Here is a 14,874-nt window from a genome sequence, read left to right on the forward strand (position 1 = left end):
ACCTCATGAGGTCTCAGAAAGAGCAGTCTCCGAGAGAGGTCGCCTTTGAACTATGGAATGTCAGTGGAGCAAATCTTACGCAGAACTTCATCGCTGTTAGCCGTCAGAAATGATCATGATATAAAGTTTGACCATGCAGTAGAAATACAGTACAATAGCCTCACCATCTTATAGCTGTCAATCGCCCTGCAAAAGCTCCCCCGCACGATCTTGTTCGCGGCGCGATTTTGGCGGCTTCACCACCAAATCTGCTTGTTGCCTACAAACTCAGATTAGAGCGTGACCTGCGCATATCCCATATATACTCACAAACGCATCCGTAGCAGTAGCTTGCGATTGGTACTTTGTATCTCAGCAGCGGTATTTATGGCACGCGCGAACAATTCGGCTCTATGATCCACCTTTCTCGCTTTCAGGATCTGTAGCGTGGATGGTGTCAGTAATCTCCTCTGTATAGCTATGCCAACAAGCTTCACTAGCCTTGTTCTGACTGTCAACTCGGCCTTGGATCTGACCGCTTTGAATGAGCGCAACTACCTCCTTCTCAACTTCATCGACGGTCCAGCCGAATGCGGCGCTCATTCTGTCGAGGCGAATGGTCTGGAATGGCTGGAAGTAAAGCACGACCGCAACATTACGAATGAGGTTCGTCAGGTCATATACATGTGAGTACATATGAATGTCCACATAATGGCGCGTCTGGTGCAAGAAAGACGACTCAGAATTATAGATATTAAGAGACTTAGTAAGCATACCGAGTACCGCTCAAGAAGCTCCAGGACGTTTTTGAAATCGCTTGAAAGATATGACTGGGTCAAGTCTCGAACATATGGTTCTTGCTCAATGTACGCAGAGAAAATAGCGTTTCCCGTAAGTTGAGACTTGATTGCCGATCGCGACATGCTAGCAAGAGCACATAGAGTCCCATATATCGCAAAATCACCGGGAGCGACAAGCTAGAAGAGCGTAAGCAAAGGTCGACTGGATAAATAATCTCACCTACCTTGCCAATCCAATCACCAAGAGAATCCGGAGGGCCAATCTTCAGGAAAAGTTGGGCAGCTTTTTCATAGTTGGCTTGCCCCAGTTGAAACAAAGCCATCGCAAAGTCCAGCTTGGACTGTACTTGGTCACGCTCTGCTGACCTTTTAGGTGGCGGGGCAGCTGAGATGTTGTTGGAACCAGGAGCAGTGTTGGATGCTGCTGCTGCGCTTGCCGTATCAAGTGCGCCCTCCGCCTTAAAGACGTAGGAAGATATGTGTGAGTAATTGCGTTGTTCGATCACAAGCTATGGGAGGCATGAACGACAGGACACTAATACCAATGAACTAAAATCTACCTCTAGCACAGAAAGACACATGTCAAGCACGTGCTGGCTGGTTGAGCAGAACTCCCTTGATTTCGTATAATGTTTGAGTGCTTGGGTATAGTCTCCAGTAGCGCGGTAGAAATCACCGAGGTCCCTATGGCCCATCTGACGGAGAGATAATATTTAGAGTCTCTGAAAGAATCAAGATGCTGGCCGTACCCTTATGCTCTCTTTAATCATATTGTTAGAATACGTCTTCAGCTCAACCTCCAGCTTCGTTCTCTCCGCTTGATTCTTTTTCGTAACTTCTTCGCACCACACCGTATTCACTGAACAAAACTCGCTAGGAGGGAGCTGCACCTCTGGAAGGTCCGCCACAGCATCATATGCGTTCATCGCAGTCTGATAAAGGGTTGGATCGCGAAGCCCCTCGATCTGCGCGAACGCCAGCTTTAGTGCCTGTGGTGCCAAAGTCGGACATGTTGAGATAATGTGGACAAGCCTGTCAAATGCAGTACGACCTCAAAGAGTCGGAAATATCGATCTAAGTTAGTGCATCAAGAGGGGCGTTTAATATCATACCAGAATATCCCGAGATGTATGCGTCTAGATCAAAAGGATGAGCATCGTCCACTGGTCGGATTCGTCTCCTCTGGATTGCGGGAGGTTGCAATTGGGAGATTTCGTTTTCAATATAATCAATGTCCATCCGTAAGACACTTGAGTAGGAAACGGACGTGGTCGAGTCCCAATTGCAAGCTGCAATGATTCAGCCAATGATGTATTGCTTAGGTCATTTAGCACACGCGGGCCCTTGGCACAGTTGGTAGCGCGTACGCTTCGCAAACCGTGATTGCGTAAGGTCGTGGGTTCAACTCCCACAGTGTCCATTTTTTGGTACTCAATCTGTGCCGCCCTCAACGGTTCTGGCAGCTGAGTTGTGTCTCAAGTCTTTGCTACATAGTCACTGTCTGGGGCCATGAACCAGCCGAGTTTTCTTTTCGGCGGGCAACACCTGAACATTAGATGTGGCGCCTCGACATTTCAAAGATGCAGCTGTCCAACCGTGATTATCAATGGATAAGGTGCCCTGAGGTGAGCATACATGCATCTTTTTGCTGAAGGCATGATTTCCATGCGTGCCCGTCCACCTCCGCGAGTCGTGACGCGTGCAATAATCGGCTGGCCATTAACTTTGATATGACCGGCGCGCTGAACCGGGGAATCATTGTGATCAGCGCTGAAGCACACTACAACGTCATAGAAATATGCACGTCTGGCGGAAGAGCCGCACCCAGAGGTAGGGGAGATGAGTCGAGGGCAAGCCCTGTCGCAGAAAATCGAAATCTCACCAAACTTACTGCAAAAAGTACAAGTGCCGAAACATGCAATGCAACTGATGTAGTACAACATGCACTGGAGGCAAGTGCGTCCTGTCAACACTTGAAGGCCGGTAGCATAGGACAAGAGTAATACTAGCTACTCAAATCTTTTCCAGGCGTGCTTCTCGAACTCTTTCAGCTTCGCTCGCTTGGTTGGGCTACAGGGTAAAGGACGTCAAAAACTGCGCTGAGACATATCACGAATACTCACAGGATTGGTACGCGAGGCTCAATGAGGGCTCTTTGCTGCATGCTACGGAAGCGATCACGGAATAAGTTGCCCTCGGGCTGATGGGAGGCTATCAGCAATGCCGACAAAACTGGTGCAGTTGACGCACCTTCAGCGTTCGTAGGTTTTCGCTCAGATCCTCCCCAATCTGAACCTCGATTTCATTTTCAGGAACTTTATATTTCCCTAGCCGTTGGCCAGCCAGACCCTTTCTAAGCTTCATCTTTAGCGCCAACTGCCTTGCCAATCGCGCTTGATTTTGTTGTTGGCCGACTTTCTCCGCAGTTGAACGGAGAGATTTAACCATTGTTATCGTAGCAAGCATTTTTTTTCTTGCCGCCTTTTCTGCCAAGGCTCGTTTCTGGTGCAAGCTCAGCGGCAATGGTAAGGAATCTCCGAAAGGCGTACCTCCTCGCGCAATCGCAGCGCCTTTGCTCGTTGCTGCTTAGTTTTACGTGTCGATGGTTTCTTGGGTACAACCGCATCGTGCTGTGCGACTGGTTCACCGTCGTCTGTGGGTATCTCATCCAAAGTCATTCCAAGTGGAAGGCCCTCCGTGACATTTGTAGCAAGTGCACGTGCATCGGCAACCTTGCGTCGAACTTCAGCTAATCGATCCGCTTCATCTTGTCTGCGTCGCTCCAGTCTGCATGCCTCCACAATAAGCTCATCATGTGCCGCGGCAGGGGGATTGTATGATGATCCTTGATGTGGCTCCAGCACAGCAGGAACTTCTATGATATCGCGGGGATGAGATAATTCCGGGCGCTGTGGATATCATCAGCAAACCGCTAGTGGCAGGGAAAGTAAGCACTACCTTAATTTTGGGTTTCTGGGTATACTCCAATCCATCAGCCACTTCTTCCACCTCCTCTGCAATCCATGGGTCATAAGAACCGCTATGTTTCACAGCAGCGCTGACATCGATTAAAGCACTCCCTGCACCAAACTCTGTGTGGTCCATAATGGCATTGAATGGACCCTTTCTGGGCCGCTTTGCAATGCGAAGAAGGCGCTCCTTGTCAGCTCTACTGACTTTTGATCGTGATGTTATAGTGTCTTTTGTTGGGCGAGAAAACACGGCAGGAATGGCAGATCGTTGGGAAAGTATTTTTGTGGAAGTCAACTCAGCCTTAGAGTACCGCGGTAACGACTTGCGGACTAGATAGTATTATACTTTTTACCTAGAGATGTCTTGCAAGAACTTACCTTTATCGTCTCCTTTGGTGTCCACAACAAATAATTGATCGTCTGTCTGTTTCTGTAGCGTAGAACTGTCAAAGTCGATACACACGATTAGATGGTAGACATATACATGACACGAATTTTCCCCACCCGATGACCCGCTCCTCTGAACGCAGACTCTCTAGGCCCTGTTCCACAGGCTGTATATCAATGTTTTTCCGCCATGCCTTCTTGCTCTTACGGCTCGATTGAGCAAGTTGAGAAGGTGCACCGACACCAGACGCAGTGTTTTTTTGGATAGAGGATTTTGAAGTCGAAGAGACCTTGGTGGTTTTCGTTGGAGCCATTTAGTGGTGGCAACCTCCTTGACTGTTGTCTTGGAAGAAGTTCTACACATGTCACGCCGACGTTGTCACAGCGTCACGTATCAGCTGCCGTCGATACTACGACTACGATTCGTATTTGCCTACAGTTTCGGTGAGACCATGTAGCTGCCTCAAGTTCCCTACGCTGAGTGCAAACTTGGTTCTTCACGTAAATATATCATTCCTTCTTTGTTATGCTTTTCATGTTGCAGTCGTGCGTGTCCAATCGCACGAGATACCCTCAAGCCACCCATGCTCGCGTCCCTCGCGCGCAGCTGCAACAATGTCCGCCTCGAGCACGAATGGCAACCTTTTGGTTCAAGAGTCAACTCCTCATCAAGTCACATGTCGGACGACGCAGATATCGAGCAGCCTGAGCAAGCGTACGTATTCCCTCTAGCACCCCTGCGCCAGTTGTTGCCCCGGCTTCTTTACCACCGCACACCTCTTAGCCTTCCACATCGACGCTTCCCGTATACTGGCCACCAGCGCACCCCACAGGGGCAACCCGTACAAGCTCTACTCAAACTCAACATCCCTATCCGTTATGCACATCCAATTATTGTCTCCTACGCCTCCGAAGTACGTGTTCCCTGTGGGATCTCGTCTTCACATGCATCTTGGAGCGTATATGGGAGGAACCTGTTACACCAGATAAGAAGCCCGTGATTTCGGATGCGAATGGAATAGAAAATACCCAAGAGTCAAATAACTCTTCTCCGGCTGCGGGTGAATCCGCGATCCCCGCCGCCTGTGTCTCCTCTGTGCAGGTGGTTCAAGGGAGATGGCGAGTGCGCTTTGGGAGAGGGCTGTTCTATGAGGATACCGTTACCTGCCCCAAACCTGTCCGCCCTTCTGTTCCCCAAGCACCCCCTGCCCGGAAGGAGCGAAGGATGTGGCCATTCAATCGACACTGCGGGTGCAGTTTCAAACAATACTGACAAAAACACAAGCTCTAAGCTGAGACGTCCGATTCTCAATCACCACTCCAGTTGATGAAATATTTTTTTGCTCGCTCATTTTCCGTAGATCTGTCTTCTCTACAAACAATCAAACAGCCCCAGGCCCCAGCTTTACAGCCAGAACGCCCTACCTCCCCCACACACAATCCCCCTGCCAGAGACACCCACGTCACTCGCGTTCCGTGCCGCATCGCCACGTTCTTGCGTGACCCCTCCAGCTCTCTTGCCTTCACACGTCTCTTCGCCGATACCCCATCGGCCAGTATACCTATTGCTCTAAATCAATTGTGAGCCGGCTTACCAGCTTTTCCACGCACGGGCTCTCCGTTTTCGTTCCAGGTTCGCCTGTACCAAATGATGCTCTACCCGTCCCCAGGCGAGCTCCCGCACGAAGGGCAGTGCCTGAACCTCCCACTGCTTCACAGACTGAGGCAAAGGAAGAAATTCCGATGCTTTCGGTCGAAGTTAGCAAAGGTGAGACCCCATTAAAACTTGATGCGCATGCTTTTGAGAAGGAAGAACACAAATCGTCTCCTGAACAGAAAGCTATGGCGGGCGAAGATGCTGTAGATCCCTCCATGACATCGGCGAAAGTCTCATCCCCGAATATGAACGGAGATCCGTCTCCCGAAAAGCGAGCGTCCGTGGTTATTTCTCTCCACACCGCGCAAGCCACTGTTGTCGACCCATCCTCCGAAGCTGGCCAAACTAGGCGGGTGTCCGAGGGTTCCAGCACATACGGGAAATTTATTGACGCTAGTACGAAGCACTCTTTTACTACCGACTAGGAAGGTTACGCCGGTGACGCGACATGGCGGAATCATACGTGAAAAGAACTCGCACGATTGAAAGAAGACATGTTTTGGGCACGCGTTGGGGGATCAAGACATAGCGTGTCCTCCCATCCGTAGCACGCACGTATGCACACCACATGTAGATAATTGAACATCAGTGGAAGCGTCGATCGAAAATTCAAGAAATCTAGCTGCGAATTTCACTCAAAATCATCTTCGTGGAGTGATAACATGCGGATACAAATCGATTGTACGAATCTATGGTCGGAGCACTTTGGAAATGTTCTGCAATTCCGTAGCCGTCCTGCTTCTCAGTCTTTCAACGGATTTGTCAGGCAATCGGATCGATTCGTAGTAAAAGGGAGACCAACATATATTATCAACTTCCCAGAACTAATATCAACCAAGCGGCGGAACAACCGGCGAATAAAAGCAACAGGACAATAGGGACGAAAGTAGAGTGAGATGTGACATAGGAAAGTTATGTGCCGGGAGCGACACATCAGACTCCTTTCCCTCCGTCCGGGTTGGCTTGGCCAATGGCAACAAAATGTTGCGGGGACGCATCTGAGAACCTGCGGTCTCGCGCGGATGAGTGCCGACAAGGTTTCATGACTTTTCCTCTCGTAGGGTCCTGCAGCATGTAGAGGAAGCAGTAGATGCATGAGCCGGGCTGGATAAAACCCCTGAGATCTTCAACTATGGGAGTAACGATACGAAACCAAAGCTTCCGCGGGGAGCCAACAATCTTGGGTAACTCAAGTTGATAATCGGAAGAACCAACACGCTCTGCAAGGGACTGGAACTCCGATGACAACTCAGAGACCTCGGCTTGGGAGTGGAACATGGACGGGATCTCGGCTGATCGGAGCATCACAACTGTACTTGCTTGTATTAACAATTATGACTGAGATGTTTTCTGCCGCCTTCCGGACGTCAGAGAGCAGCGGGGGAAGGACAAATCTGGAGAAGTCAGGCAGCATGCGAATGTGCAAGACGACATCATCCCATTGCATAGTGAGTTGTTGGACTTGTGGGGACTGGTCTTCAGAAGATGCGTCTAATGTTTTGCGAAGGCGAAAGCTGATTTGCCTGAACTCTTCCGCCAAAGCTTCGCAAGCAGCACCTGAAGTTCATCGCTCGGTGTGCGAAACCGTGCCAAATGAGTCCAGAAAAATTGTAAGGCCTTGCTTCACTAATTCCACAGCAGTATGAAGATCACTACGAGAGACTCCATGAGATACTTGAGAGAGTTGCAAATAATAACTGAAGGCCTCGTCCAAACCTGATGATAGACCCTGCTGGTTGAACCTGTCTCGTAGGCTAATGGAAAGGCTGTTGAGGTACCCAGATCGGTCGGGATGACCAGGAGAACAAAGCTCCAGTGCAGCTCGATGGAGCTTAATAGCCTCGCCTACGTCAGACAGGACACCCCAGACAGTGCAACAGTGCAGCTCGGCGGTACTCAATAGCCTTATCCAGGTCAGTCAGAACGTTCCACTCCTTGAATATGTGACGAAGGCTGATAGTCAGGTCATTCAGAGATGAGGACCGATCAGAATGGTGACGGGGTACAGCGCCAGTGCAGCTCCTTGAGCCCAATCGCCTCAAAAAGATCAGCTAAGACGCCTTGTCACTCAAATCTGACTCGAAGGCTGATGGCAAAGTTTTGGAGAGATGATGGTCGCCGAGAATGGCCAGGAGGACAGAGTGTCAACGCAGCTCGATGGCCTCATCCGGGTCAGCCTGGATGCTCCGCTGCTCGAATCGATGAGAATGGACGAGAGAACGAAGTGCCAATGCAACTCGATGGAACTCAATGGCCTCGTCCAGGTCAGCTAGGACGCCATACTGCTCGACTCTTCTGACTCGAAGGCTGATGACAAGGTCGTTGAGACGAGAACTTACCAGAATGGCCTGGGAGACAGAGCACCAATGCAGCTCGATGGAACTGAATGGCCTCGTCCAGGACAGCTAAAAGACCCAGCTGCTTGAATCTGTCCCGAAGGCTGATGCCAAGGTTGTTCAAGGCTGAGGATCGATCAGGGTGGCCAGGGTGGTAGGGCGCAAGGGCAGCCCAACAGAGTTCGATGACCTCGTCCACATTAAGCGGGGGATCAGTTAATCCGATCGGACACTCGGTAAACGATTGTGTGCCTTTGATCCTGAGCAAGTCGATGGGCTTACAGTGTCTTCACTAAGAACATTGCCGAACCAACCTTTCGGCACGTCTTTTACGCGCCCACTCGGTTTCAACCAGGAGCCCAGGCTCGGTTGTGGACTGACTGAGGGATTCTAGTAGGGAATCTATGCATTTATAAAGCACAGCAGTCGCAAAGAGACGACTCGCAGTTGTGTGCCAGCTCGAGAGAAAAAGAATGTTCCCGCTAACCGATTTGTCATTTTCAGACGACTCATCCTTTCAGCTACAGTGACCGCAACAACAGACTCTCCGACGCCCGTCGTGCTATGCAACCAGGTGATTCGGCCTTCTTCGCAGTTGTCTAGCCATTCGTGAATGTGCTTGAGGAGGTCCACCCGAGCCCCTTCCAAATAATGCGGATGGGGCAGACGTTCGCAAGTCATGTTCAGCACCCTTAACAGTGACCTGGACCAGCTTATCCCAAGTTCCTTCAGACATCAAGAGCTGTCAATGAAATCAGTAAGACACAAGAGATGAAAATACTGACATCGAGTCAACAACAAGGACAACCGTACTGCGTACTGAGCATAGTATGTAGCTATAATGAATTAGGCAGCAAAATAATCAAACTGATGGAAATTATAAGGTGTCAAAGCTGCTTGAGGTTGAATCCATGGATGTTTCGGGTGGGTGGAGTGCTCTTCAAGTGGACGCTGAATATAACAGTTGTTTGACCTAGTTGGATTAATGCGCGATGCGCCGGTCAAATTCGTTGTAGCCTGCCTTGCGTTATCTAGTTCCACCTCATTCATCATGCATCATGGGCCTATCAGCTGCATTACCTAGATTACAGTGAACCTATGTACAGACTTGTACAGACACTTGCATGTGCGACCTCAGTCAGTGTTCCTTGACAAATCTGTGTCATATCTCTCACTCTTTCCCTGCATCCACTGTTTGTCTCTTATTGGAGCAGCCTCACACTGGCCTCACATACGTCCATTTAAATGTGCGTCACGGTGGATATGATTTGGCACTAGAAGGTATGTTATATACCTCACATCATCCTTGATTTTCCAGGAGTCACTTGGACGAACCTAGCTTTTCCATCTGACTGCACGCCAAAGGCTTCCTACATGTCATCGAACAGTACAATGCACTTCCTGGACAACCCTCAGAGGACAGTAAATCGTATCGGCATTTTCTATATCCCGCCCCATTCACGATGCCATTGAGTTCAATGCCATCCAAAGTAACTACTACGCGTCAGCTGTGCTACGTGAAGTAGACATTCTCCGTCCACGATTCGTATCTATCTATAATCTCAGTGAGACTCTTTGCCTTCTCTCTCCCAGCTCTGACCGCAATCCTGTGCAACGGAATTCTTAGCGGTGGATCATCTAGGTGAGTTAGCTTCTCAATGACCACTACTGCCTTTTCAGTGTCTCCGTCAGCCAGAGTTGAAGTCATATATTGACGGAATTTAGAACCAGGTAGTTCCGGGTCTGCATATGCTGAATGTTGAGGAACAAGTTCCATGTTACCCCCGAACATCCCCGTCCGGAATGGACCTGGTTCGATTATGGTAATCTACCTGGCATTAGCTTAAGTTCCATCTTGAGATTAAATTGACTAAACTTGTATGTTCCAAGCCGGGTCCAGTTCTTCTGCGAGGCTCTCGCTAAATCCTTCTAATGCTGAAGATCCGGTGTAAGATATTGCTATGGCCTCAGACAAACACGCTTACCATGTTTACTGTTGTGATACATAGCTGTTGGTGAGCATTGAAATCACGCATGGCCATGTTCACTCACGATGCGGCATAGTAGGACGCTGCGGCTCTTCCACGCAAGCCCAACGAAGAAGAGACCTGCAATAATCTTCCCCCGATAGGTTTGTTCACTTCCCTGAACATCCGAATAGCCTCCCTCGTGACATTTGATGCGCCCCAAAAGTTCACTTCGAAGACCTGACGAGCGTCCTGATCGCTCATACACTCCATCTCTCCGAGAATAGCCATACCCGCGTTATTGAACACAACATCAATACGTCCGAACGCCTCTTTGGCTTTTGCAAATGCGGCAGCCACCTCCGAGGTCTTTACGACATCCGTCTGGACAATCAGCAATTGGGAAGACGGATACCGTTCGGCAAGATCGGACAGAGCTTCCTTGCGGCGTAGAGTTGCAACTACCCTATTTCCGTTCTTCAGCAAAAGTTCTGTCATGGAACGACCGAATCCCGACGACGACCCAGTAACTTGCATTATTTCGTCAATTCTCGAAGCTCGATGAGTAAGCACCGAGAACTTACCTAGCCAGACCTTTGATTCTGCCATGATTTTGGATTGGATTGTGAGGGGGTGTAATTTACAAGCGATGATAAGGGATCAGATCTCGGAGCTCTTGGTTTTATATCTGTTGATGACAGACGATTACTCAGTTCAAAATCAGTCAGGGTCACCTCCTCAGTCAGCATGACACTCCTTTCCTTTGTGGTGATCTCACTAATTGACTTTTCTGGGCGGTGATATTACCAATGATGCCAGCTGGCAGCACCGTGACTTTCTAACGATGACACGAGCTCCCTGCTCGGCCAATCAGTTTCATGTAATACAAAATTGAACTCAACATTCCATCATATGCACACTTCTTAAATGCGGCCATGCGTGGCGGCTGTAGAGTCAGAGTATTGATATTAAAAAGGGACCAATTACGTATTTACGGTACACGTACCAGACCCCGCTCGGCGTTAGAGTCTCGATGTTCACCTCAACTGTCTTACCCTGAACGTCGTCTATTCGTTCAATTGTATAGCTAGGCTTCATTCTCACCTCGACAATGCGGTCCACCAATAAAGGTGATACACAGGCAACAAAATGGCGCGGCTGGATATTTCTCGCTTGTGTTTTCCTCTTTTTTATGCAAGCTGGCCTCTTCGCCGGTCACAAAGATCACACTTCTCAACGAGACTCAAGTTCACGAGCGAACTGGTTCTCGACTTCCTCCAAGTGGCTCCCTTTTGTCAAGGATGGGAAATCATACACCCTCGCTGAACATCCTATACCAAAATTGATGGCGGATGCCGAGGAGAAGTTCAAGCATATGCTTTCGAGGCAAAGCAAGACTCTTGGAGACGCTGTGGGTGAATATAGGAAACGATACGGGCGCGAGCCTCCCAGAGGATTTGGAGATTGGTGGCAGTTCGTGCAAGAAAACAACGTGAGACTGGTGGACGAGTTTGACGCCATTAATGAAGACCTGGCGCCATTCTGGAATATGTCGGGTGTGGAGTTTCGAAGGAGGACTGTCCAAGTAAGTGTGATTTCTCCTCTACTATGGTACCATGACATTCATTTTGCAGGTCAGCGAACTTCCGTCTATTGATTTGGTCCGCATCATAGATGGCAGGGCCGAGGGCGCCTCCATTGACAAGTCAGATAGTGAGAGAGGACATAGAGCATTAGGATTTATGTCTTTGCTGGAGAAATTTCAAGACAAGGTGTGTATGTTCACCCTTCTCTGCCTATTCCTTCTTCATGAAGGCCTATATAGCTTCCTGACATGCAATTGGCTATCAACTCGAAGGCGGAGGGCAGGGTCTTGGTACCTTGGGAACACCGCCAATTTCCTAACATGACATTACAAGATTCATCAGGTCTGCTATGTCATTAGTGAAATTGGGGTTATGCATTAATTGCGCTTCAGGTGGAATAACTTCTATGGTTGGAACTGGCTTCACTTCTGATTGGCAGGGAGAAGGAAGTGTTTGGGCAGCTTATCGCCGAACGTGCCCTCCTGACACTGAAGCCCGTCGCCTCTATAGTTCATACCGCAATCCCAATGCTGAGAATTCAAAAGTCTTCTTTGGCTCCGCTCCAGCTCCTGGAGACGAATTCACCTTTGTGTCAAGCGTCGACGATTCCATCGATTACTGTTCGTATCCTTGGGCTCACTACTTCCATGGCCACTTTTTCTCGGACTGGCGCACGATACCTGTCCTTTACCCCGTTTTATCGCCTGCGAAGGCCTCAGGGTTCTTGGATATCAGGATTCCGAGCCACTATTATGTCGGACAACATCCCAGGTACACCTATGGATTCGATTCCCACAGTGATCAACCCAAAGATGTTGATGACTTGGAGGTTCCATGGGAAGAAAAGTTAGACGTGGTTTTCTGGCGGGGTGCGGACACTGGTGGTGGTAGCACTCCTCCGGGCTTTGCGTCGCATTACCAAAGACACAGGTAATTCGTTCCTGAGCTTGCTACTCTACCACGCGATTCTTATCTTACACGACAGATTTCTTCACATGACACACGAGAGTACAGCAGGAAATCGGACGATTATCCATGCTGACCCCTCGAGCGCTAATAATTTCATTACTACTGAGGTGCCTGCGCGACAGCTAAATGCCGAGATAATGGATGCTGCATTTGTTTCGACAACTGGCGGGTATCCTGGCGGCGAGGAAGCACTTAGAAAAAGCCACCGCTTCGGATCACCCGTCCCCCTGGGTCAGCACTGGACGTACAAATATCTCCTGGATCTTGATGGTATGGGTTACTCGGGACGTTTCTTGGCACTTTTATCTAGCGAAAGCGCCGTTGTGAAGAGTACTGTGTGGCGGGAATTCCTCTCAGATTGGTTGCAGCCATGGTGTGTTTTATAATTGGTACTCGGATGCAAGGCTAAATGGCAAGCAAGGCTACACTATATACCTTTATCCTCGTCCTATGCCGAGATATACAACATCCACGCGTATTTCTCAGGACCGACGCCATCAACTTTGGCAGCTAAAAATTTGACTACAACTTACCCAATACAGTCACTAGACGGCGACCAGCATTTACAGCGCATCGCACGTGCGGGCCGACAGTGGAGAAAGACGATTGGGAGGACTGTCGATATGGAAGGTGCGTTCTAGCTTTGCGGGCATGTATTTGCAAATTGGTTGACTTGACTTTGTTTGGCAATAGCGTACGTCTACAGACTATGTTTGGAGTATGCCAGACTCTGGGCCGATGATCGTGACGCGATGAATTTTGTGCTGTAATATAGAGATAGGCTGCGCACTGCGGCAAAGCCACCTGTGTCTCGATGTTGATCATCTCACTTAATTTCAATTTCATATCAGTTTTCGTGGAGCATTGGGCCATCACAGTTGTTCATATAACTTATGCCTTTGAAGGATACAAGAGAGATACGGTACGTGTCAGATTTGCAGTCATAAATTGTAGGCTTGCGCACGAGAGCCAAATCTCGACTTGATAATCGCCGTTTCACAGAACATGGTACATGGGAATCAAAAGTCATCGACAACAGATTCCGGGCGCAAACACGCATATCAGAAGAAACCGGAACTTGGAATAGGCTTCTATGGTGCATATCGACTGTAGTGGGGTCTTGGGTATAAGAGAAGCATTCAATGTTACTTATTGATGCCTCTGAAGGGCGCAAGGGAGATACGGTATGTCGGACTCGTAGCTATTAACTGTATACACACGCGCAGTGGTCAGTGATGTGGAACATTATTATCGCGGTGGAAAGGCGTCGACAACAGATTCCAAGTGTATGTACGGAGCAGGAGTACCAGAAGAACAAGAATGCGGAACTTGGAAGCACACGGCCAGCCGTCATTAATTCATTATAGTGTTATCATACCATGTGAATGATTGGTGATTTGGCGGAGCACGAAAAACATGAGGATAGCACTGGTAGTGCGAAGACCTTCTGCCAACAGATCATTGTGCCACTGGGAGTCTGATCAACTTGAAGAGGCAGAAGAAGACCCGGATCAAGGTGACGTAAGATTAGTAGTACGGGAATACCCGGCATAGCCACCAGAGCACCTTTGGGAGGTTAGCCCCATTAATTTGTGTTATTACGTTTCGATGTGCTATCAAAGGGCTCTTACAAGGTTTTAGTATCTTTGTCGTGCCTGTTTCTCGCTTGACAATCACCAAGTGGCGTACGGGACGCTTATTGTTTGGCAAGGGCTTTAGAAATAAACAGAGCCAATGGATCACCGACTCGACATCAACGGCCCGGATAATCGCTGAGTCGCCTTCGAAACACATACTACAGACGCAGCATCACAGTCACCATCATCTTCGCTCACACCGGATCTATGATCTGGACGCAAGGCCTCTTGATGCTGATAAGCACAACCAATCATCCGCTGAGGGTCATAGTCACGATATCAGGAAAGGAGAGCTGGCAGGGAACCCCGCGGGCTGAAACCGAGTTGAAATACGATACAAGATCTTGAAGCTATTCGTGGAACCGCACATGACCTCTGTACGGCAATATCAATGTACCACGAATGCCTAGTATCGCCGTCATCCGAGAAAATGCGAGTCTCAGGGCGTATCATTGTCTTGGGCGCAAAAATAGAGTGGACCTTCTCCATCCAAATCAGGCTACTTGGTCAGAGGAAGAAGGGGGGGTGAGATATATAGATAAGGCGACCCTGACTAACAATATAGCATGGTCAATAAGGCGGAG

General features: G+C 49.1%; 7 protein-coding genes and 1 non-coding gene across 8 annotated transcripts; 4 read left to right on the forward strand and 4 right to left on the reverse strand.

Moving 5' to 3' along the window:
- Positions 1-305: 305 nt before the first annotated feature.
- BJ212DRAFT_1527486 (26S proteasome subunit RPN7-domain-containing protein) lies at positions 306-2,324 on the reverse strand (the record flags this gene model as incomplete). Its single annotated transcript, XM_041341749.1, has 7 exons — positions 1,892-2,324; positions 1,529-1,830; positions 1,340-1,474; positions 1,004-1,288; positions 756-956; positions 468-699; positions 306-409 (listed from the first exon to the last, which is right to left on the reverse strand). The coding sequence occupies exons 1-7, from the start codon at positions 2,016-2,018 to the stop codon at positions 306-308; spliced, it is 1,386 nt and encodes a 461-aa protein (XP_041189409.1). The 5' UTR covers positions 2,019-2,324.
- On the forward strand, positions 2,118-2,199 carry BJ212DRAFT_t104. The gene has a single exon. It is a non-coding gene; the product is annotated as a tRNA-Ala (tRNA).
- A 337-nt stretch (positions 2,325-2,661) lies between the features above and the next one.
- On the reverse strand, positions 2,662-4,498 carry BJ212DRAFT_1579586 (P60-like protein). Its single transcript, XM_041342257.1, has 7 exons — positions 4,256-4,498; positions 4,130-4,194; positions 3,738-4,081; positions 3,329-3,688; positions 3,030-3,281; positions 2,903-2,979; positions 2,662-2,849 (listed from the first exon to the last, which is right to left on the reverse strand). The coding sequence occupies exons 1-7, from the start codon at positions 4,450-4,452 to the stop codon at positions 2,789-2,791; spliced, it is 1,356 nt and encodes a 451-aa protein (XP_041189410.1). The 5' UTR covers positions 4,453-4,498; the 3' UTR covers positions 2,662-2,788.
- Positions 4,499-5,302: 804 nt separating this feature from the next.
- Positions 5,303-5,802, forward strand: BJ212DRAFT_598403 (uncharacterized protein). The gene has a single exon (XM_041343622.1). It carries the CDS (start codon positions 5,466-5,468, stop codon positions 5,721-5,723), a length of 258 nt encoding a protein of 85 aa, XP_041189411.1. The 5' UTR covers positions 5,303-5,465; the 3' UTR covers positions 5,724-5,802.
- Positions 5,803-6,674: 872 nt separating this feature from the next.
- On the forward strand, positions 6,675-7,683 carry BJ212DRAFT_1379151 (uncharacterized protein). Its single transcript, XM_041336583.1, has one exon. The coding sequence runs from the start codon at positions 7,037-7,039 to the stop codon at positions 7,439-7,441; it is 405 nt and encodes a 134-aa protein (XP_041189412.1). The 5' UTR covers positions 6,675-7,036; the 3' UTR covers positions 7,442-7,683.
- A 789-nt stretch (positions 7,684-8,472) lies between these two features.
- BJ212DRAFT_1379153 (uncharacterized protein) lies at positions 8,473-8,959 on the reverse strand. The gene is made up of 2 exons (XM_041336584.1): positions 8,917-8,959; positions 8,473-8,857 (listed from the first exon to the last, which is right to left on the reverse strand). Exon 2 carries the CDS (start codon positions 8,810-8,812, stop codon positions 8,534-8,536), a length of 279 nt encoding a protein of 92 aa, XP_041189413.1. The 5' UTR covers positions 8,813-8,857; positions 8,917-8,959; the 3' UTR covers positions 8,473-8,533.
- Positions 8,960-9,644: 685 nt separating this feature from the next.
- Positions 9,645-10,635, reverse strand: BJ212DRAFT_1279127 (NAD(P)-binding protein; the record flags this gene model as incomplete). The annotated part of the gene is made up of 4 exons (XM_041331469.1): positions 9,645-9,959; positions 10,008-10,066; positions 10,117-10,124; positions 10,184-10,635. 4 exons carry the CDS (start codon positions 10,633-10,635, stop codon positions 9,645-9,647), a joined length of 834 nt encoding a protein of 277 aa, XP_041189414.1.
- An 808-nt stretch (positions 10,636-11,443) lies between these two features.
- On the forward strand, positions 11,444-13,423 carry BJ212DRAFT_1448747 (glycosyltransferase family 90 protein; the record flags this gene model as incomplete). Its single annotated transcript, XM_041338585.1, has 7 exons — positions 11,444-11,683; positions 11,733-11,870; positions 11,924-12,026; positions 12,077-12,614; positions 12,670-13,026; positions 13,075-13,283; positions 13,347-13,423. The coding sequence occupies 7 exons, from the start codon at positions 11,444-11,446 to the stop codon at positions 13,421-13,423; spliced, it is 1,662 nt and encodes a 553-aa protein (XP_041189415.1).
- Positions 13,424-14,874: the final 1,451 nt, after the last annotated feature.

This window comes from Suillus subaureus, assembly GCF_016647635.1.
Source record: "Suillus subaureus strain MN1 chromosome Unknown BJ212scaffold_33, whole genome shotgun sequence".
Taxonomy (NCBI): domain Eukaryota; kingdom Fungi; phylum Basidiomycota; class Agaricomycetes; order Boletales; family Suillaceae; genus Suillus; species Suillus subaureus.

What these genes read in the sequence shown, in the direction of transcription:
- BJ212DRAFT_598403 (XM_041343622.1), top strand. Translation starts at nt 5,466, where the DNA reads ATGAAATATTTTTTTGCTCGCTCATTTTCCGTAGATCTGTCTTCTCTA.
- BJ212DRAFT_1379153 (XM_041336584.1), bottom strand. Translation starts at nt 8,812, where the DNA reads ATGACTTGCGAACGTCTGCCCCATCCGCATTATTTGGAAGGGGCTCGG.
- BJ212DRAFT_1379151 (XM_041336583.1), top strand. Translation starts at nt 7,037, where the DNA reads ATGACAACTCAGAGACCTCGGCTTGGGAGTGGAACATGGACGGGATCT.
- BJ212DRAFT_1579586 (XM_041342257.1), bottom strand. Translation starts at nt 4,452, where the DNA reads ATGGCTCCAACGAAAACCACCAAGGTCTCTTCGACTTCAAAATCCTCT. An exon ending in CCCAGAAACCCAAAATTAAG is followed by an intron (nt 3,689 to 3,737) that starts GTAGTGCTTACT and finishes TGATATCCACAG; the next exon opens with CGCCCGGAATTATCTCATCC. An exon ending in CGCTGCGATTGCGCGAGGAG is followed by an intron (nt 3,282 to 3,328) that starts GTACGCCTTTCG and finishes AGCTTGCACCAG; the next exon opens with AAACGAGCCTTGGCAGAAAA.